General features: G+C 40.3%; 1 protein-coding gene across 1 annotated transcript in view; it reads right to left on the bottom strand.

Annotated features, from left to right (window-relative positions):
• Positions 1-22,466, bottom strand: part of UST (uronyl 2-sulfotransferase) — a 118,496-nt gene that overhangs the window by 51,091 nt on the left and 44,939 nt on the right. The window contains exons 2-4 of the mRNA XM_033143963.1: positions 19,482-19,525; positions 12,100-12,255; positions 3,613-3,692 (exon numbers count right to left, since the gene is read on the bottom strand). Coding sequence (XP_032999854.1) covers positions 3,613-3,692; positions 12,100-12,255; positions 19,482-19,525 — 280 coding nt within the window. The remainder of the gene's footprint in view (positions 1-3,612; positions 3,693-12,099; positions 12,256-19,481; positions 19,526-22,466) is intronic.

The raw sequence follows: 22,466 nt of genomic DNA, 5'->3' as shown, positions 1-22,466 counted from the left end.
CTTCTTCTTCTTGTCCTGCTGCAGTACCTCGGGGAAAGCCGCTCTTTAGCATTCAATTAGAGCAAATGACAATTCTGGTTTTCCCCAAATTGATGGCCATTTGTTCCATTTTTTTCTCTAAAGAGCAGGTTTTCCCTTGGAAAGGAATGGGGCAAGGGGAAAACCGCTCAGATCTATGCCTAGAAAGTGCGGGTCAAGTGGCAAACCGTTTGGACCCTTGTTTTCTAGGTATGGCACAAGTGGAAGAGTAGTTGATCCCTAAGTCACTCTCTTCAGTTGCTCCTTCTACCTATCACAGGCTCTATATATATTGTTGTCTCCCTGCAGCAAAATAGGCTTCAGCATTCCAATGTACACATGCTGGGTGTTTTTTCACCCAAGCATTAATGCTCTATAAAATTAAAGCATTTATTATGTTTGAAAGTTCTCACTTCTTGCAATCCAAGAACCTCTAGGCTCTCTGAAGTAATTTGAAGAACACAATTTATTTAGGATACACTTATGTAGTTACACCAATCATCTCTACACACCACAAAAACTGGGCTAATTTAGTTCAAAGCCTCTATCCCCAAAATACTGCTTAAAGTATGGCTCCAGAATTTGGAAGAGGGGAGATAGAGGTTCCCATATTAGTATATGCCGCTTATTCCCCTCTTAAATTCAAAAGCCTAGTGTTAAAAAAAAAAAAAGCCAAAATGTTAGCCCTTCTACCCCATCTATATGCTGTGTTGCTACCTAATGTTGCTCAAATGATGTCAGGTTCAAAACTGAGGCAAGTTCTTAAAAGTCCTTTACATAGCTTAGTGTCTGCTGAACTAAGTAAGGGGATGAGGAAGTTTGCCCAAATCTTTGGTAAATGCAAAACTTGCTCTGCGGTATTAGCTGATTGTGGAAAGAACTACTGCAGCACAATGCAATACTGGCTGCTGTAGAGTCAGTGGCAAGCCTCCCATTGGCATAAAGGAGATTAGAATTTCATCGACAGTGAGCAATGAGCCCAGGAGTTCTAAACATCTTTCCAGAGCATACATCATTTCATCATGACACACTCAGATTGTATTGTAGGCACCTCCACCCTTCTCCTATTTACATTTACATAACATGGTAACTAAAGCAATTGCCTAAGTGAAAAAGTATTTATTGTATTCCACACCCCCCCCAAAGGCTAAACAACGTTTAAGACCATTTAAACAGCTGGGGGAAGTTGAGAGCTAGAATCTTTGTTTCTAAAGCTTAGGGCACATAAGCCGTACCTCAACTGCACATACCCTGACATTTCAGTTGATGGTTTAGTCAGGTACAGGCCCATTGCCAAGGAAATGAATCATGGGAAGGTTAAATGCATTACTTATGAATTTCTTTTCCCCTCCCATAATTTCTCTACTCCATAGTTTGAATTTTGCTCCTTTGAGGACAAGCCTCTCTTAGTGCCTATTTGTTGAAGGGTTAACTTTCCTTTCTGTTTAAAAATGGCAAACATTTTTAAAATTCTTCTTCTTGTTATTTAACAATGCAAAACCATCTTTATTAGGCTAACTAGTAAATGTGTGGCTTCTCAATTGCCGCATAGAATTCTTCCTCGGGCAAAATGGAAAGTGTCAGTTTATAGAATGCAGGGCTGATTAAAAGGTCAGAAACTTTTATTCATCTGAGCTATATAGCTGCTTAATTGGGGGGGGCTAATCGGGGGGGGGGAGTGTGCTTCAAATAAGTAATTGAATATGAGCTATAAATTATTATAATGACCCAATGATCCACTGCAGCAAACTGAAATATGGAATTTTAAAGATTATACTTTCCATCTATGTAGCTCTCTCAACATAAGAACTCAGACCATATTACTGCCATCCCTCTGTGCATCCACTGCATGTGTAGTATCGTTGTGGTGACAGGTTCTACCTACAATCTCTACATATCAACGAAACACCCATAGTAGTTCCCTGCACATAAAGCTATATGCTCAAGGGTGCTGCTCAGATGGTCAACAAGTACACTGAGACTGTAACAATATTTAGGCTGTCTAATTTATTCCATTCTCCAACTTCCAATATTTAAGAAAATATATTCTGTTAAAGCTAGGAATATAACTTTTACACACTTTCTTCTCGTTCTTGGGTGGCAGAACTATACTTTCACCCAGCTCACCCCAGCCACACAAAAAGCCACACAACAGTGATATAGACACTGGAACCAGACCCTGTGTTTGACCCAAATACCACCTCTGTCCACATATCTTCTCTGGCAGTACTATTACAGGACCTCCTATTATCAGCCACAACATCAGGGGTTCTCTCACTTGCTCATATTTCACTGCAATATGTGCCATCATCTTCTAATAATGTCTATCTCCATAAGGCAAACATAACAGTATCTAAGCAATAAGAATAAATGGACAAAAATCTGACATCAGAAATGGCAATGAAGCCAGTGAGGGGACATACCAGCCTTCCAAGATAACAGACCTTATGGTGACTACCCTTGAACAAAGGAACTTCAGAGGGAGACTAAAGCATGAAACAGTTGAATTGCAATACGCCAAGAAGTTTAGGGCTATACTGCAGACTAAATTGACACAATGGATTTTTACCACACTATATGTGATCACTGGTGTCCCCATGTCAAGGTGTTTGTGTTATCAACTACCGGTACTGAGTTTGTATGCATAGTGTTACTAATGTGTTTCGTTTCCTTCTGATCTGACTGTTTATACACTTTCTCCCCATCCCCTGTGAAAAAACCCTACAAATGTACCTGCAGTTCAAGACAACACACATCTGATTAAGCATTCTGTGGTCAATGAAAGTTTATTTGCTTAGTCTTGCGTACCACAGGACCTGATTTTGCTGGAAGACACTAACACGGCTACCACTCTGGATACTGACATTTAGTAATTCACTATTCTTCAGCTCAATAGTGTTTTCTAACGTTGCATCTGATGTAACATCACAAGCATATGTGGTTATAATCTGAAACCTCCTCTCCCAAGAGTTTATATTTTAAAGTGGGGACGACAACTGAACAGCTAATGCATATAAAATTACACTGGCAGAGGGAAATAAAAATAAAATGGAATTCTGGCAGGAGATTCTTTTTGACATAATGCAATATAGAGTTTTTCAGCTGAAAAGGTTATAAACTCAAGTGACCTATGAAAAAGCATGAAGTGTACACAGACAATTGGAAACACAGACAAGGATGTATATTGTATTATATCATTTACTGCTTTAGCCACTGATGCAGGAGTCTCCCATAAGGTGAGGAGGGGGAGAAAAAGATGGTGGATCCCTGCACCACACATATCTTTCATGCTCGTATGGAAGCCGGTTCCTCATGGTGCAATCTTATGCTTATCATATGTGTATACATACCAGAATATACAAATACCAGAGCATACAGGTGGGGTTTTCCTAGATTATTGTTGTCCAGTCAGGATAGGAAGAGGAGTAGGAGTAGGAGCATTGGCTAGGTAAATATTGCACATTTTGCTCTGCCCACAAGGTTCTGGGAGATACAGTGACTGTACACTAAACTGAAAATGAAAGCTTTAAATAAATCAATTTCTGTTAAATTAAACATACCAGATAAAACACTGTAAGTGAGGAACTATCTTACCTTGAGAAATTGAGGAAGTGAACATGTCTAGTGAATAAATAGGGCTGTTCAGCAGTGCTTATATTTTTAATCAATTCCATCTAAAAACAAGAACACACTGAATTTAAAATCAAGCTTGTCAAAATGTGGCACCCAAACAGCAGCCTTCAGAAGATATTTGTTTCTTTGAGGTACTGATACATTAGATCCCAGCCACTGGCACCAACTATATGGGGGCCTGGGGGGCCTCTGACATGACTTCTGGGGCCTTGCAAAGCACTGTAAGTCACATGCAAGGCCTCATGGGGGCCTTGGGGATGGTGTCCAAGGCGTTATGCAGCCTCTGACGCAAATTCCGGGGCTCCCAGGCAGCACATGCTATGTAACATGATGTCACGATGCAACGTGATGCCATTATGGCATGGCATGATGTCATGCTACATTGCATGCGCCACTGAGCACCCATAATCTGGGGCTCAAGTCAGTGCCCCTGACCCCATCTATCAAGAATAATGGGGAGAAATAGAGATGGTCTATGCTACACTAAGATGGAAGAAAATAAGGCCACTTCTGTGACCTCCTAGCCTGCAGAAGTACTAAATGTCAATATACTTTGCTTCACCAATTCACATGCTTGTTACATCAATTTTGTGGGATAAGCAGGAACGTAGTTTTCTTCTCTTCCTACTGGCAGTCGCCGTGCCTGACTTTTGCTCTTTTTACTGTGGTGCTTTGGAAAGTAACAACTTCATAAAGCAGTAAGTGCAAGGAGCAGTGTATTTCTAAGGTCAACCTTTTCAATGTTGAATGAAGGGTTCCTTGGGACCAGTAACAGCATGGCCACATACATGCTCGGAGCCTGCAGGGGATGTCCTAGGCCTTGCACTTAATTGGAATACCTGCTCTAATGTTAAAAACCCATCGCATTCAATCACCTGCCCATCAGAATATGTGCATGAAATTCACACGTATTGTTCAAAAATATTACACCTCCTATATTTATTTAATGTAGAAATGTATTGCTTCTCTTAACAAAATTATGTACAACTTTGCAGTATATACCAGGAGACAAATGTGCCTAAAAGAACATAAATGAGTAAGTCAAGGTCTAAATAAACATAATGTACCATATTTTGTGCTCCATAGGGCGCACCGGACCATAAGGCGCACCTCATTTTTAGAGGAGGAAAACAAGGGGGGAAAAATATTTTTCTTGTTTTCCTCCTCTAAAAGGCTGGGAGGGAGGGAGGGAAGAGAGAGAGAGAAGGAAGGAAGGAAGGAAGGAAGGAAGGAAGGAAGGAAGGAAGGAAGGAAGGGGTGAGAGTGAAAGAAAGAGGGAGAAGGAAGGAAGGGGAGAGAGAGAGAGAGAGAGAGAGAGAGAGAGAGAGAGAGAGAGAGAGAGAGAGAGAGAAAGAAAGAAAGAAAGAAAGAAAGAAAGAAAGAGAGACAATGAAGGAAGGGGTGAAAGAGAGAGAGGAGAGAGGAAAGAGAGAAGGAAGGAGGGAGAGAGGGAAGAGACAGAGAAGGAAGGGAGGGGTGAGAGGGAGAGAGGAAGGGAGGGAGGGAAGGAAGGAAGGAAGGAAGGGGTGGGTGGGTGGGGAGAGAGAGAGACAGAGAAGGAAGGGGGAGAGAGAGGGGGGGAGTAAGGAAGCCTGCTCTTGCGAGAGGCGGCGGCATGAGCACCCCAAAAGCTTTCAGGGCGCTGATCACGTTGCCACCTCTTGCAGGGGCAACCGCGTCTCCCTTCTCCCCGGCTCGCTGTGGGGCAGGCAGCAGGAAAGGGGCCCAGACGGAGCCCTCCCTCACCACTCGCCCCAAAGCAGCGGGGATAGGCAGGAGCTAAGTGTCTCCTGTGCAACCTGGCTGCTCCAATGCAAGCTGCGAGGGAGGGAAACAGAGCCCTCCCCTCGCGTTTCGCCCCAATGCAGCGGGGCTGGGCAGGAGCTAAGTGGCTGCTGCCCAGCCCCGCTGCTCTGCAGCTGGCAGAGGGGGGCGGAGAAGCCCGATTTCGGGCTGCTCCCCCTCCACTGCCTCTCTGCCGCTGGTGGAGGGGAGTGGAGAAGCCCGATTTCGGGCTGCTCCCCCTCCACTGCCTCTCTGCCGCTGGTGGAGGGGAGTGGAGAAGCCCGATTTCGGGCTGCTCCCCCTCCACTGCCTCTCTGCCGCTGGTGGAGGGGAGTGGAGAAGCCCGATTTCGGGCTGCTCCCCCTCCACTGCCTCTCTGCCGCTGGTGGAGGGGAGTGGAGAAGCCCGATTTCGGGCTGCTCCCCCTCCACTGCCTCTCTGCCGCTGGTGGAGGGGAGTGGAGAAGCCCGATTTCGGGCTGCTCCCCCTCCACTGCCTCTCTGCCGCTGGTGGAGGGGAGTGGAGAAGCCCGATTTCGGGCTGCTCCCCCCTCCTCCACCCCTGGGAGCCATGGCTCTGGCGGCAGAGGCATCCCTCCACTCGAGGGATCCCACTGCCATCCAGTGCCTTCGCTCCATAAGACGCCTAGACATTTTCCCTTCATTTTTAGGAGGGAAAAAGTGTGTCTTATGGAGCGAAAAATACGGTAATTCTATCACATAGAACTTGCATTGCAATGGTGTGATGCAGTGCTTTTTTCCGGAAAAAAAGAGGTGCAGGAACTCCCACCTTTTTTGACAGACAAACCTAAGTTGTTGAGTTTCTTTCAGGAGGGGCTTTTTAAGGTGGCACCCGGAGTGTTCCGGATGAAAAAAAGCCCTGGTGTGATGTCATGTAAGATTGTGTGGTTACTATTGTACATTCTATTTGCCACCAACTTAATTTTTTGGTAACTTAAAAAATTTCTTTCATACCCATGTGGGAGAAATAACAGGTGTTTATTTACTGTAGGCCCTGACTTTATTCTTTCATTTGTATCTACTGACTAGTCAGGCATTAAGTTGTAATCTACCTTTTCCATTATTTAAGAAAGCCTATGCTATTGTTTCCATGGAGATAGCTTTTCAAAAGCTGGTCTCAACTATCAGGATAGTTTTTCCTCTCCCCTCACTATTTTGGCCTGGTTGTGTTTAAGTCATTTTAGAATGCAGTTCCAATTTAATACAAAACTAAATATTACTTTAAATTTCAGAAGATATTTGGTTAAAGGGGGAGGTGAAATACAGTTCTCAGTTCTCGGCACTCACTTTCAGCTTTTAGAGTGTTCTGTAATATGTCAGGCTCCTGAAAGTGTTAAATGAGATGTGTGCAAAAGAATTCCAGACATTCTTGCAGCTCTGATTTCCTGACTTCTGCTCTGCGCAGATTATTCTAATTGGCTTTAGAAAAAGTCTAGTTGTATGGGGTGGGGGGGGGGGGGGACTGACCTGACTTTTACCATTCCTTTAACTTGAAGGCTACAGTAACTGAGCAAGATAAAGCAATGCACAAATTGGAAATACCGTAAATCTGTTTGCAGAAGGTGGCAATATGCATGTTTCCTCTAGTTTAATGGGGCTTACTCCCAAGTAAATGTGCATAGGATTGCAGCCTATGTTAAATTAAATTGCTGGAAAGGCGGCTGCTCTAGTTTGGATGTATTTACTTGTTATAGCATAAATAGCACAATATACTGTTTTCCATCATACTACTGGAAACTTCTCAGCTAGCCAAAAGCAAGGCAGACTACCCAAGCTGTTCTCCAGTGCACCTGTTTCATATGCCTACCAAGTCTACTCTGTGGCTCCACTCTCCCCAGCTCAACAGAAGATTCATGGGAGGAGGAGGAGGAGGAGGAGGAGGAGGAGGAGGAGGAGGAGGAGGAGGAGGAGGAGGAGAATTACAGTAAAGACAGACTGTGCAGGTCCCTTGATTGGAACAAATAAAAGGGTATTTTCATGCTGCTCACTCTCCATACAGTCTGTGCACCCTGGAATCCTCTAGAATGCAGGCACAGTCTCAGGTTTTACAGTGAGCAGATCCTGCCAGAAGAAAGAATATGAGTAGAACCCTGCTGGATCAAACCAAAAGCCCATCTAGTTCAGCATCCTGTTCTCACACTGGCCAATGAGATGTCTATGGTTTGCCGACAAGCAGGGCCTGACTTCAATAGCAATCTTCCCTTCTGTGGAAGCCCAAAGCTAGGTCTAGTCAAACTAGCTGAAGAATTAATACAGTTATGAACTTTAATACAGTTATGAACTCTAGTTATGAACTTAATTCGTTCTGGAGGTCCGTTCTTAACCTGAAACTGTTCTAAACTAGAGGCGTGCTTTCGCTAATGGAGCCTCTTGCTGCCGCTGCGCCGCTGGCACACGATTTCCGCTCTCATCCTGGGGCAAAGTTCTCAACTCAAGGTAACTACTTGTGGGTAAGTGGAGTTTGTAACCTGAAGCGTTTGTAACTCGAGGTACCATTGTACTGCCAAGTGTCTCCGCAAAAGAAAATCCCACCACACTGACCAAACCACTCATATTAGGTATAGGAAATGTGGAATGACACCTCCCTGAACTAGCAAATGTTTGCATTTCTTTTGATGCTTTTGTCCAGAAAGGTATAAAAACTGGACTGCTGGAGCCATTTTTTTGTTCTGGCTTTGCCTAGTTCCACTCTGAAAATCAATTGTTCAATCACCTATGTGGTTTCAGGCTCCCCAGATCTACTCTGCTGAATATCACTGGGCCTGAAATCACTTAGCTAGTGAGAACCAGGGATTGGATTCTCCTGCTTTTTACTTTACTGTCTCTGAACCCCTGCTTGCTGAAGCAGGTGTCCCAGGCTTGGTGCGGGTGCTTCAACAACCCATTCCCGGGCTTCACTACTTTTCATCCCTTTCCCTGGATCTTTGCTAGCTGAATCTGAGATCCATGAAGCTTTTTTCAGGTTTGCTGCCTTTGATGTTTTTCCTGCCTCACCTAGGCAGGGAAAACAGGTTATGTAGTCAACATCTAGGTCTGCTCAGCAGAGCACGTTTCTCCCCATACTGTCTCTCAGAGCCTTCACAACTGCTCCGTCTTCCTATCTTTGAGTGTGTGTGACTGTGTTTTAGAAGCCACCCTCTGGTCAAAAGAACAGACAAGACAGCTGAATCAGACCAATGGACTATCTAGCCCAATATTCCTTTTTCTCACATGGCAGGACCTGGATGCAACAGCACTCTGCTCACATGAAGTTCCCAGAAGCTGGTATTCAGGGGCCTCCATTGCCCAGAAGAATCCTCCTGCTCAGCTGTGAGGCCTGGTCTGCAAGATGAGCCCAGATACAGTGCAGACTGAACTCATCCCCCATCTCCTCCAATGCCTTGTGTGCTTGTTCCTTCTTGTGTGTGCGCATTTAGTTGTTCTGTAGTTAGCTAATCCCCTGAAACCATAGAAACCATAGATATTGTTACTGCCCACTGATGTAAATAGATATGAATTGTACCCCACTGAAATTTTAAATGTGTGTATTTTGATTCTCAATAGATATCTGCATTTTTAAGACCTGTGTGAGTATAAATTACTGGGTAAATCTGCCAAGATGCACTGATGCCAATGTCTAACACGTGTCTACTGAGGAGGCTTGATAACAGCAGCTTGTTTATTCTACCATAATTTTGACTTACTTCCATTTCTGTACATTATAGAAAGGGCAACTCCATAAGACTATAGGAGAGTGACAGAATTATTAAACCTACACATCCAACTGTAGGGCTTATTTCTGCCTTTCAATTTTTGAAATCACAGAGCAAAGGTTAATACTGTATTGACAGCACAATCTATACATGTTTACAAAGGAGGAAGTTAAACTGTGTCCAATGGGTCTTACATTCTAGTAAGTATTTTTAGTACTGCAGCCTGAGACAAATTTTGCTCCTTAATATCGTCTTGGATCTCCCAATAAGGAAGTACAAGATTATTTAGTATAACATTGGGCTGCGTTTTCAGCAGCATTCCACTTGGTGGCGTAGAGAAATGGTTGATTCATGACAGGTTAAGAGAAAGGCCACTCATATGAAGGATGCAAACAAAATCCAGTTTCATCCAAAGGAAATGTAATTGGTTACCTGGAAATAAAACCACCTTTTACTGTATCAACACTAAACGTATAAGTTATTAAAATCATTCCTTCCTTTTCATTTTTTAAAGGAAAACAAAAATGTTGATCCACTTTAGATAAAACCCAGAGAACTTGAATTTAGATTATAAACCAACAGGTACAACATTTTCACTGCACAAGAATATTTTAGTAAGCAACACATTTTCATATTCTACAATGATTTTTTGTTTTAAATCTGCAAAGATTTGGGAAATAATAAAAATAAATAGTGGCTTTAAATTATACATATGTTGCTATGAGAAAATTATTTTTAAATTAAAATTAGGTCATTTACAGCACAATAATGTGCATCTCTAATATGAAGTACCAGTAAGCCCCACCAAGTTCAATGGAGCTTAAGTGTTCAGATGTTTATTATATTAATCATGGCCAATCCCACTTTCTTATAAAATGATTGTGTGCATGGTGTGATGCTAAAAACAACATAAAATGACTCAATTTACACGGCTTCAAAGGATGGAGTTAGGAGGAATAAACTGAGGGTTGCGAGAGATTCTAGAGACAACGGCAAGGGCTTCCCTGGCTGTGTTTGGGGCCAGATGCAGCCCAATCACCTTCTAAATCCGGCCTGCGGACGGTCCGGGAATCAGCGTGTTTTTACATGAGTAGAATGTGTGCTTTTATTTGAAATGCATCTCTGGGTTATTTGTGGGACATAGAAATTTGTTCATTTTTATTTATTTATTTTTCAAAATATAGTCCGGCCCCTCACATGGTCTGAGGGACGGTGGACTGGCCCCGGCTGAAAAAAGTTGCTGACCCCTGGTTTGGAGCAACACAGGGAGAACAGAGAAGCAGCAAGTCTGCTGCTTGGGGAAGGTGGCAAAGTGTGGAATTAAAATAGACTTACTAAGCTTATGAATACTCCAATGAATGTGGATCTAGACAGCTTGCTAATACTTGAAACAGAATTCCTGCTTATTTTGCCATTCTCAGTTGCCGCTGCTGTCTCTCCAGGGCCAGCCCACCCATGAGGCAAGGAGAAGCAACCACTTCAGGTAGCAGGATCCACAGGGGCAGCTGATCCGGCCTCCAAGGAATGCATTGGCGGTGGCTGCAGCATGGCAGCAACAGCTATGGCATGCTCTTTGGAGTCCAAATCTGTTACCTCCTCAGCAGCATACACACACACCAATGTCACAGCGGCCTCTCAGTGAACAGGAGGCTCTGGTAGTCTCCTTCCACCCCTAGGGAGGAATTGGTGGGTGCTGCCCTCTGGGGTTTCCTGAGCTCTGCATCTGAATGACATAATTTAGAGTTGGTTGCTTCCTATCTGTGACAGGTTTTGATTCCCACTTCAACCACCACTGTTCAATTTTTATCCCCCCCCCCCTCCATTCTTGATTTAGATCTTCACTTACCTCTTCTTCCCTGGTTGGGGGGGGGCACAATTTTGTGGTTCGCTCCAGGAGCCAAAATGTATTGGGCCAGTCCCGCTGTCCTCCAATATTCTCTCCCCTACCTGCAGCTTTCACCGCAAAACCCATTTACCCCATTCCTTGCCTCAAAGCTTTTTGATGTTCTGCTTCCATTTGGAAAATTCTGAACTCCCAGTCCTTGCTGCAAGATCTGTCTCTGATTATTATTTTTGGACAACTACTATACACAGGGTTAATTGATCCTCATAGCATGCAGCAGCAGCTTTGATCCTAAAAGTAAGCATCAGTATCTTACACTGGATAATTTCATGGCTTGTTTTCAGGCTGCAATGACTGATTAGCCTTTTTGGCTTTCAGTGCAAAAGAAGAGCTTTTAGAGCAGGGCCCAGAAAGAAAAACAACCAACCTCTGAAAATGTTTGCCTTTCTTCATACTATTTGCTGCCATTATTTCCCCAATCTGCTGCTGCTTCAGTGCCCATTTCCTTCCTTGGTTAGGAATTCTCTCTTTCAAACAGTATCCTCAGACAATCCCAGAAAATTCAATGACCTCACAATGCTATATAGCCAACGAACTTTGGCTATGCACCAACACTGCTGAAGGTTAAGGAAGCTGATTTAGACTGCAATCCTGACTCCATTTACCTGGGAGTAAGTTTTGCTGAATTTATAGGACTTTGACTAAGAGCAATAATTCCTGATTTCAAATGAGTGATCCTGGCCATTAAAAATCTAGGAGCAAATGAAGTCTATTCAATGCAACATTTTCGGAATAAGTGAACACTTTCACATCACTTACAGTTTAATTCCCCGCAAATTGCCAAAAGCAGGGCACCCTTCAGTACTGATAAAACAGTAGCAAAACTGGACTTAATTATCAGCTCAGCTATAATTTACTTATGATACCATTTGCCAGAATGATTAAAAAATATATGTAGTTAACAGCTTGTTAGATAAGAAAAGTGATAATTTTTAATATAAAAATATTTCTAATTCTACTGAAAAATAATTTACTGCAATGAAATACTCAGAATAAAATTACTCTAAAAATGAAAACCATAACATATAAAAAGACACAAACAACTTACCTGTTCATTCTTGGTCAGCCTGGTTTTATTATGAATATCTGATGTAACCAAGTTGAACCCATGTCTCTCAGACAGAATTCGCAACAGCAAAACCACAGTTCGACTCCCACACTTTCCAACCCTGTTATACACCACTTGGCTAGGGAATGGAAGTACCTAGACAAAGAGATACACATTAGCCTTCCTATTTAGAAATCTTTAAATACACAGAATAATTTTTTGTAACTCAAGAGAAGTGTTTCTTCTCACTGTGTTAAGCTATTATAGCAATATAATAAACCACATCTAAGATTTAACAGAATTACTGTGGACTAAAGTATTAGCCTACAAAAAGTTTATGTCACAATAAATGTTAGCCTTAAAATGACACAAACCCTTTCCCCCTAATTTCTTTGTCAAATGTACTAGCAATAAGATTCAATTAGTTATTGTTTCTATTACCTGGGAAGAACAATGAGCTGACTGCACTTTTCAATTAAAAGAGAGATCTATTTGCATCCTTGCCACTTCCTTCCCCTGTCTGGTTGTTACTCGGGTAGAGTTTCAAAATATGCATAGTGTGTTTCAATTCTAGCAAGTTTAATGTCCATCTTCAGAGTTGCACCCCCTTAGAAAGAACTGAGCAGTGAGAATGAATAATCTTTGATGGAGAACTTTTAATTCCAATTAATTCCCATCTGAATAAATGCCAGAGTAGATATCAGGACAGCATTCTTTCTGGGGAGTAGCACTGGTTCATTCATTCATTCATTCATTCATTCAAGCCACTTATTAGTCAATGCAAAAATGTTTACTTCTGCATGCAGTCTTCAGCTATACTGCTTACATCACTAAACCAGCCTTCCTTCAAGTGCATATTACTTTAAAATCTTATTACTGCAGCCTCTATAGGGCAGACTGAGAAGTTAATAAGTTTTTCATTCACAAAGCTTGCCTTTGGAAATCACAGCTTTCATTTAGTTTTCAATTTTATTTTTAATATTTTGAATTATTACTACTTCATTCCTATTGACTGTCTGACACAAAGTCATATGGCTGTTATCGGAATTACATCTTCATGACTAGCCACAGGAAATGTTATTTATTCATGAGTAACACTCTGCATATTTTAAAAGTGCTTTAATAGTGCTATGCAACCACTGTGCTTTATATAAAATATTTATCACAAACTTTAAATAACTACCAATAAACTAACTGTGTACTTTAAAATGTTGACTGCTTAATATTCTAATTTGTCTGAAACTGTCAAAGTACAATAGGTGAAAGTTTTATAAAAATACAACATACTGAAAGAAGACCTCAGAGGCTTCAAATCTCTCACCAGTTTTGACTCAATCCTGTTCTGTGGGTGCTAAGTTACATTAAGTATTTGTGCAATTTATTTAGTTGGATCCTTCACTTATGTGGCTAGACTTGCATATTAATTTGTGCAAGAAGCATAGCTTTCTTTAAGCACCTAAATCTGCTGTAGTCGTATGAAAATCAACTAGACTTTTCTGAAAAATGAATTTTGCAGATCTTTTTCATCCCCAGGTTGTGGGAGAGTTCTCGTCTCCCTACTCATGAGCCATCTCTGCTGCTTTAAATGTTTTTACTCTTTTCATCATTTCCTAAACATTCACACAAGTTATGTATAGGATTCAACTATAAATCTAAATATTATTTGTTTACTTAAATCCAAACAGATATAGGAACATAGTTACTCCCACTGCTTCCTCCACTGCCACTGCAAGGAGATCTAAAGATTTCATTCCTGCTTTTGTTTTGCCTCGGCCTGTCATTGTGTTCAAACAGGGACAAACTGTAGTTAATCTTAACTATGGTTTACTGAAACAAGGCAATTTCAAACTACAGGTTATGAACTGGGTTTAACTGAACAAGCTGTGGTTAAGATTAGCCACAGTGCAGAGCTCAAACATAACACTAAACACTAAGCTGACTAAGGTCTGGACATTGAGGAGTAGGATTGGAAGCCCTCTCCACTGCCTCATCCCCAAGTTAATTTTCAGAAACGAGGATATTAAGACAGAAGGTGGAAGGTAGGTAATGCAGTTCAATTTGGGACTCTGTGCAAGCTTAAATGATTTAATTTAGGCTCAATTAGTAGTCAATTTCTATAATGTGACATACAGTATATAGAAAACCAAAATTCTCCTTACTGAACCCAAAACAAAAAATGTCACCATCAGCAATGCCACATGAAAACAAGAGTAAAGAGAAAGGTTTAGGCTTGAGAAGGAAGGCAAACACCAACAAATCTCCCTAAGTAGGGATTTCCATAGATTGGGGCCACTATAAAAAAGGTTGCCTTGTGCACACCAGGCTTCTACCACTTTAAGAATAGTGGGTGGTTTTCAACAAGGTTTTACTTAGAACAGCCCTACTAAAATGAACGATCATGACTTTAAGTCCATTAATTTCAACAGGTCTATTCTAAATAAAATTCAGTTAAATGACACGCATAATGAGAAGCAGAATCTCATTGGCTGACCTTTAACCTTTTTCTTTATTAAAATATTTATGCCTTAACGGGCCAAATTTTATCATCTGGCATCACAAGTATGTATATTTCCTTGGCTTTAACCAACCTCACAAAAAGTGCAATTGCTCTCTGCAGAGAAAGAAGGTCATCAAGTGAGTGAATATCATTTCTCATCAGCTTACAAATATCCCCCTTATAAGTTTTCTGTGAAAATCCATGTTTATGAATCATAGGAACAGATGGGATGGGATGATCTTGGCCTGTACCAAGTCAGATCCCTACTCCATCTCAGCAGTTCAGTATTGTCTTTCCACCTGCAGTGGTTCTTTACAGTCTCAAACAGGGATCTTTGACAGCTGTGCTATCTGACATCCTTTAACTGAAAATTTGAGGGTTCGAACCTAGCACACACATCCAAAGTGTGTCCTGCTTTTCCACCACTTTACACATTGAAAAACTTGTATTGTCTTAGGCAGCAATGTCTTCTTTTTCCAGCAAATGGACATTTCAAAGGATACAACTGTTGCCATTATTAGACACTTACCAAAAGTATGCCTAATTTGCAGAGAAACATTTAGTTGATTGCACTTGTAGCCTAGCTCCATTCATTAGTATAAACTCAATGGCTTAATTTATTCCAGTCACTGATCGCTGTGTGCTACGAGAATCCTACTAGCACCACCCATTTCCAAAAGAGTTCTCCAATAAAGTTATAATCAATTTTAACAGAAATTTATTTCTAATCCCTCTCAATCCTTTTTGAAGTGATTCCCTTTCTTTTAGAATATGCTGTAATTTCCACTGATATATCATATGCATTTATAAAACTGACTTTCCATAACAGAGCCCATTAGACTAACTACGTAACAAAACAAAACCAAAAAGTGAGGAGTAAAACCCTGCACAAAATACCACCAGGGATTCTGAGATGATAGGAGAAAAGTTTTTACTCAACTAATATGTATCTTTACAAAAAATCAATAAAAATTAGTTCAGCTTTAATGTTATCATTTATTTATTTCCTTTATGAATCCCAAGAGACATCCCAAAACGACCTGCATTTTAACAACCATAAATACTAACAGTTAAAGAGGTCCACATTATTTGAGGTTGCTACCAACACAACTCTTATTTCAAGTTGGCCAACACAGAGGAGGAGTTAGGTCAGCCTTAAGCTCCATGATAGGCATAGAAGACCATCAAAAGTGAGAGAGATTCCTGCTGCTTCACAGTATTCAGAGTGATAGTGTGGTGTAGCAGTTAAAAGTGTTAGACCATGGTTCAAATACCCACTCAGCTACGAAGCTCATGTCATGGCATGGGCCAGTCACAGTCTCTCAGTCCAACCGACCTCATAGGGGTGTTGTGAGAATAAAATGGAGAGGAGAACCATCCATAGCACACTGAGTTCCTTGGCAGAAACATGGCGATATAAATAAAATAGTAAAGAAAAAAAAATAGCAAATATTCTATCTTCCACACATCTCCTAAAATCCACACAGTGAATCAAAGGATTTTTCTTTTTTGTTATTAATGCTATGTATTTTGTGTTTTTATGTTGTAAACTGCCCTTAAATTTTTGAAAGAAGGGCGGCATATAAATTTGATGATGATGATGAATCTCATATGTTGGGATTTTGGTTCTAAACAAATAAATATTACCAAATGTTGATGAGATGAAACAGTGATCCACAATAAAATAAGTTCTCTGAGTGTACTGTTGAAGTCAGAAGACAGATAGGAGTCTTGCTACCATTCTGCATGAAGCAAGATTCTCTGCAACGTATGAAGCAAGCATAGGTAAGGTATCTCTCATTTTGTGCTGGGCACCTGGGGACAGGTGGTAATAAAATAAAGATGAATCTGGTAGTAGCTGGTTTTGGTGACTACATTTATGGACCCCCAAGTATGGAAACATTTGAAAAAGAAATAAACACCCCACTCTTTAATTGATGTAGACCCAATCAAAACATTTATTGAACACTGAATACTATACTTTCAAAGCAATTGTATGTGCCGATCATCTGCAATCCTTTATAAACCTATTAAAAGCAAGGGATAATGAACTTAATGAGAGATTAAATCTTAGTAAAAATATGCAGGATCAAGCTGAGTGTCTTAAAATAATGTGGCTTATATCAATCTTGGAATCAAACCCTCAAAACTATTATCACTAGTCACTGGGATCGCTTCTGAGTACTGCATAGGATTGTGCTGTGTGGGGCAGGAAGAGCTAGTTCTCTCCGAGTTTACAGAAAAGTTGGTGCCTAGTTGACTTGCTATAGGCAAGCAGTTATTTATAAGCCAAGATTACAAAAGACAATCTGCTGATAGATTTTTAAATGTTATTTATTTTTACACCTTTTAGGGCAAACCTATCTGGATTTTGGTCTTGATATTTTCCCCCCTCTATAACTGAAACAGAGGCAACAGATGGTAAGACAACCGAGTTAGTGAGTAAATAAGGAAATAAAAATAAAGGTGACCATGTTCCTCTGCTTGTGCAGTTAATGTGGATAATCTCCTCCCATTTTTCAGCTCTCACAAGTTTTTTTTTACACAAACGTTTGCTAAATATCTCAAAGCTTAAGAGTGACACTTGGCACTTCCCACTACCCTCTTGCATGGTTCAGTAGGCTATTAGCAGCCAGATTAAGTGGGAGGCAAGGGGCAGAATTCTTTGTGCATTTCATGGGCCATCAGCTCAACATGATTCTTCAACTCTGGCATCTCAGAACATCTGGTTCACACTGTGAAGATCAAAGTTATAGCACACCAATTTGCAGGCTAGATGGATTTGGTCTTAAAATACCAAAATGGATAGCAGAAGCATTTGGTACAACAATCCCTGCTGTTCTGACCTGGATTTTTGTTGTTGTTTACAAATCAAGACTCTCTTAAAAGTTGTAGGAGAATGTTGACAAAAATTAGGTAGTAAAAGAAAAGGGAATTGAAAATTTGAAACTGAAACACAACACTCCTTGATAGCTTCTAGCTATCAAACCAATAAATCAAACCAAACATTTAATGTGAGCTACCTTTCAGAACACTCAAGATTCCAAAGATCTGACCACTGATTTATGGTGCTTTTTCCCAGTGACACACAAAAAACCCTCTTGAACACTATAGCAGACATGAAAACATTGTGGCAGCCAAGACAAAACCACCGATTTAGCCAGAAGATCAAATTTATGGCCAGAAATGTGCAATTCTTTATTCACTGATGCCACAACAGTTGCAGATAGAGGTTGTGACCTCTATTCAACTAGGGAATTACTTTCAGAATAAGCAGGCATATATAATCTTTTTTTTTTTTTTTTTTTTTGCAAAGCAGTACAGTGGTACCTCGGTTTAAGAACAGCCCTGTTTACAAACAATTCGGTTTACAAACTCTGCAAAACCGGAAGTAGTGTCCCGGTTTGCGAACTTTACCTCGGTCTAAGAACAGAATCCGAACGGTGGAAGAGCACTGGTGGCGGGAGGCCTCATTAGGGAAAGCATGCCTTGGTTTAAGAACAGTTTCTGTTTAAGAACGGACTTCCAGAACGGATTAAGTTCTTAAACCATGTACTTAATTTACACATCAACCCTTTAATGTTTATAAATTAATCAGAAGTAACAATGTTCAGAGACATAAATAATACTGGGATAAATCCCTGGGTATATACATTCTATTTACCAGTTGTTTAAAAAAAAGGTACATTTTGAGCAGCAAGTATTTTCAAACACACCCACTTACCATTTTATGCAAGTAGGCTCTTGCTAATGGATGTTTAAAGATCAATGTGTATTGCAGTTTTAAAACAAAACTAACTCCCCCCCCCCACCTCTGACTACCCTATTTGGAAGATATGTCTAAATAGGAGAAAATTACTCACACAATACAAAGCTTTGCAATTCTTTCCTTTCCTTTTTGCTGTTTCCCCCCTTTTTAAACTTCTTTATTTTTCAGTTTCAAACAATCCCCACATACACGCAGCCCTCAAGAAAGAGTCTGTGCATATACAATGTAAATAATACAATAATGCAATTATTTTGAAGATACAGAATTCAACTTACTGTTTGAAGCTAAACTATTGATATGTAAACCAAATCTGCTCGATCTGGAATAGATCCACCTCAAATTCCTGCTCACAATCATTTGAGCTTCCCAGGGGCAAAGGAAGAACACCCTAGCATTGGGCACAATCTGTCCACTTCTTAGAGGTCTTTTCCTACAGTGTCTCTTATCATGAATAAGGTAAGCTTGGAAAGTGATGGCAGAAGTGAAGGGAATAATAGGGCCCAGATCAGACTGGAAGGAGTCGGTGGGAGGGGGAGTCTGAACTAAGGGAACTTGTCCAAAAGCTCACAACCACCCCAGGTTGAAGATGAAAATCAACAAGTTTTACTGCTGCCTTTTGTGTCTTCCCTTTCAGAAGGGAAAGAGCTTGCATCACCATACTTTCCACAGAGATATTTATTTCATATGTAAATAACACCGTAATCTAAACCCATGACAGGCTGTGGTGGGCTTCCTGGAGCAGCAGGACCACCACAAAAGATGAAAACCCTGCTGCTCATGCTGGCTGAAGCAAAAGAAAGGGCAATGTGGGAGAAGCAAATCACTGTGCTACTAGGTTGGAATCCAGAAGATCTCTGGTAAGCTAAGCCTTTCCCCTGGAATGTCTTGTTTTGGGACTTTCCACATGTTGCTGCCACTTGGATTCCCATTAGTGGCACATCCATTGGCTTGCGTGAATGGCAGCTGTAATGGGGGTCTCCTTGCCACTCCATGAATAGAGACTGGCAGGGCTGGGATAGAGTTGACTTTCTGCCCAATGCACACCCAACCAACCTGGTGCAAATATAGTAGCTTAATACAGAATTTTGGCTGAACTGAAAATAAGAAGTAGCTTACCTTACGAGGGGGTGGCCCATGGTCATCCAAGTAAGTGGAATTTCCTACAAAGAAAGAAAAGTGAAATGTAAAATAAATTTTAATGGGTCAGAAATTAAGCAGGTAATGTACATCAGATAAGCAACTTCTAACACTTCTTTATATAAAATTAAAAGAAACACAATCCTTCTTTGCAAAGGGATTTCTGTAACTGATAAATAAGAGGTCTGAAGAACCTCTGCATTTCTCAGATAATGATAATAAAAATAAGACAGCTGACAAATGCAATTTCTATTATCATTTCATTTGTTATCTGCTTTATACAAAAGAAAAAAGTCTTGAAGAGACTCAACAAGGTGAAATAAAGAAAATTAAAACTATTTAAAAACAGGAAATTACAACAATGAATGAAATACATGAAAAACTAATCCACTAACATATGCTACAGACAAGTCCTACCCACACCACTAAATGATGAGTGCCACCACTGGAGGTGGTACCCGAGTACACAAAAAGATCTTAGCCTTAAACAGAGTTAATAGTTTCATACATAGATTGTCTCAGTAAGAGACTGATACAGAGTGAATGCTCATGTGCATGGAACCTCCTGGAAGCCATTAATGATCTGCCAAGAGCTGCTGGTATTCTGCTTTCTGAAGCACATATTTTGTTTTCAAACTTTTTACAACACTTGAAAAAGAAATTAGTAGTGGCAAGTATTTTGCGGTCAATAAGTATGCCATGCACTGGAATCACATATAAAAGATGCCATATATCTTATACAAGATGAGATTTTAATGGCTTTTACGTTACCTTAATAATTTCTATATGAACTTTAAACTGATTTGGTATGAACAGTTTTTCCCTAGACCATGGCTTCTTTTCAAAGCTTAAAATGCATCAGCTATTATTATTGACATGAAAGGAATAGCTCTTTCATTCTGTTCCAATTTTATAGTAAGCACTTGTCCTTGTGTGACTAATTCGTTCTGTATTTGTTATTTAAGCTGGTGAATTCTTTTTCTCTATTCCAAAAAATAACCTTGTAATCCAATGTTTCAAGGCTGAATCCAGAGTAATGCTATTTGAAGTAAACAAAGAACTCCTGTAAAACATATACAATACATACATGAACTTTGCAAAAATAGGTAAACTATATGACATTTACAACAGTTCTTGCATATTCTGGATGTGTACAGATATTTAAAAATATAAATGTTAGAAGTCTGGCAAAATCACAGTATTTTAAAAGAAAAAATGGAACAGAGCCATTTTACATTGTGATAAGCCAATTAATGTATTTGAATAACTTAAAAAAAGGTCTAACAATAGGAAGGCCATACCTTCCTGAGCTGTATTTGTACAATAAAAATCTTTATGGATGGTATTCAACTAATGAGTGCCATCAGTGGAAGCCAGCACAAATACTTTTGCTTGTGCAATGGGACTCCCTGCAAAAAACAAACAAACCAACCTTTGGGAAGTGGGGGGGGGGGAGAGAGGTAGGATCATTCCATCTGGCAAGCTGAAATGCTTACTCTGGCAGAACAATCTCTACATAGTGCAACATTCAATTCCTCCTTATGCTATTTTTAGACTTTGTTTTTCACCCCCTTTCTCTTTTGCCACAGGGGATCACAGTGTTTGTAGCTCAAAACCACAATCAATCTTCAGGTAGCAAAAGATGCTCCAGCATAATTCTTAGGAGCTCTCAGCTGCCTGCTACCGCCCCCACCCCCTCCATTGTGAGTCTTCCCATCTTGAGGAAGAGTCAAGTAAGTGGCAGAGGGCCTGTGTCAATCAGGCTACTCAAGCACTCTTATTGAACCAAGTATCAGACTGCTTACTTCATCCACTTTCAGACAGAGGTGAAGATAAATTAATAAAAATTGTGATAAGTTCTGTTATATTATTAGTTATATTTACTTGTAATATATAGAAATCGTTCATAGGAAGGAATATAGGTTTATTGTGTGCCTCTGAATATTATGTGTCTACTCTGTTTGCCGTGTTCTGACAGTGGAGCTAAATTTATGTTAACAGCACCTCTTTCCAACATTAGCAAAAGCCTAAGTTTCCCCATGATCCAGCTGTTAGCACATACTAGTTTTCCTTAACAATGAGAAGTCTGTATGAAGAAGCAACCCTCTCTGTAATTAAGACAGCCAGCAGAATGCAGCTATTGATATAAAAAGAATGATCTTAGTTTCATGAGAAGTATTCCTTACTCTGTGTTAAAACAAGTGATCTTTTGGTCTACTCTACACATATAAAGAAAATAGTTTTTTAGATCTGGCACAAACATGGTTACATTTTAGGATACCAAGATTTTTTAAATAGTATGAAATAAGTATATGTACCTTTCAGTGGTGTTTCATGTAGCCATGGGAAGAACAGCATAGTGTGAGAATATAGGTTTAGTGTTAGCTTTCATTATATGAAGGACTGTTTCCTACTTATAGTTTAAATATAGGAGGTAAACAGCAGACATACTATGTGCAGAAAAATAGTGTAATGTATTGTGTGAGTTAAAATTTTTGCCCCTGAACTGAATCCAGCCTCCAGGGATGCTACCTGGCTCATCAATCAGCAATTCCAAGTGTGTGAGTACATATACCGGTAATCTCCCTTCATGGAAAGCAGGTCTGCACCACTTCCCCCTCCCATAAGAGGCCAGGGAGGCACATAGACACTGGGGGTGGACATTCAGTCAGGCTGCAGGAAAAAGGGGGGAATCAGCAGACCACCCACACCCCCATTTCTAGTGAGAACCTCAGCTGGATTGGAATCGCTTTTGCAAATGGAAGGAGCCCTTCTGTCCACAGAAGAGCAGGTCCAGATCAAACCCAGTGATACTGGATCTGTACTTTTAGTATGTATATAGGATTTTTTTTAACAAAAAAAAGTTCTACTACTTATTTTAGTTACTGCTCTTTGGTGCCTTGATGTATTTATTTATTTATTTATTTTATTTTAAATTGAAAGCGTGCTCTTATAGAAATGCAG

This window comes from Lacerta agilis, chromosome 3 (assembly GCF_009819535.1).
Source record: "Lacerta agilis isolate rLacAgi1 chromosome 3, rLacAgi1.pri, whole genome shotgun sequence".
Lineage (NCBI taxonomy): Eukaryota > Metazoa > Chordata > Lepidosauria > Squamata > Lacertidae > Lacerta > Lacerta agilis.
This window is presented reverse-complemented; position numbering and strand designations above follow the sequence as displayed.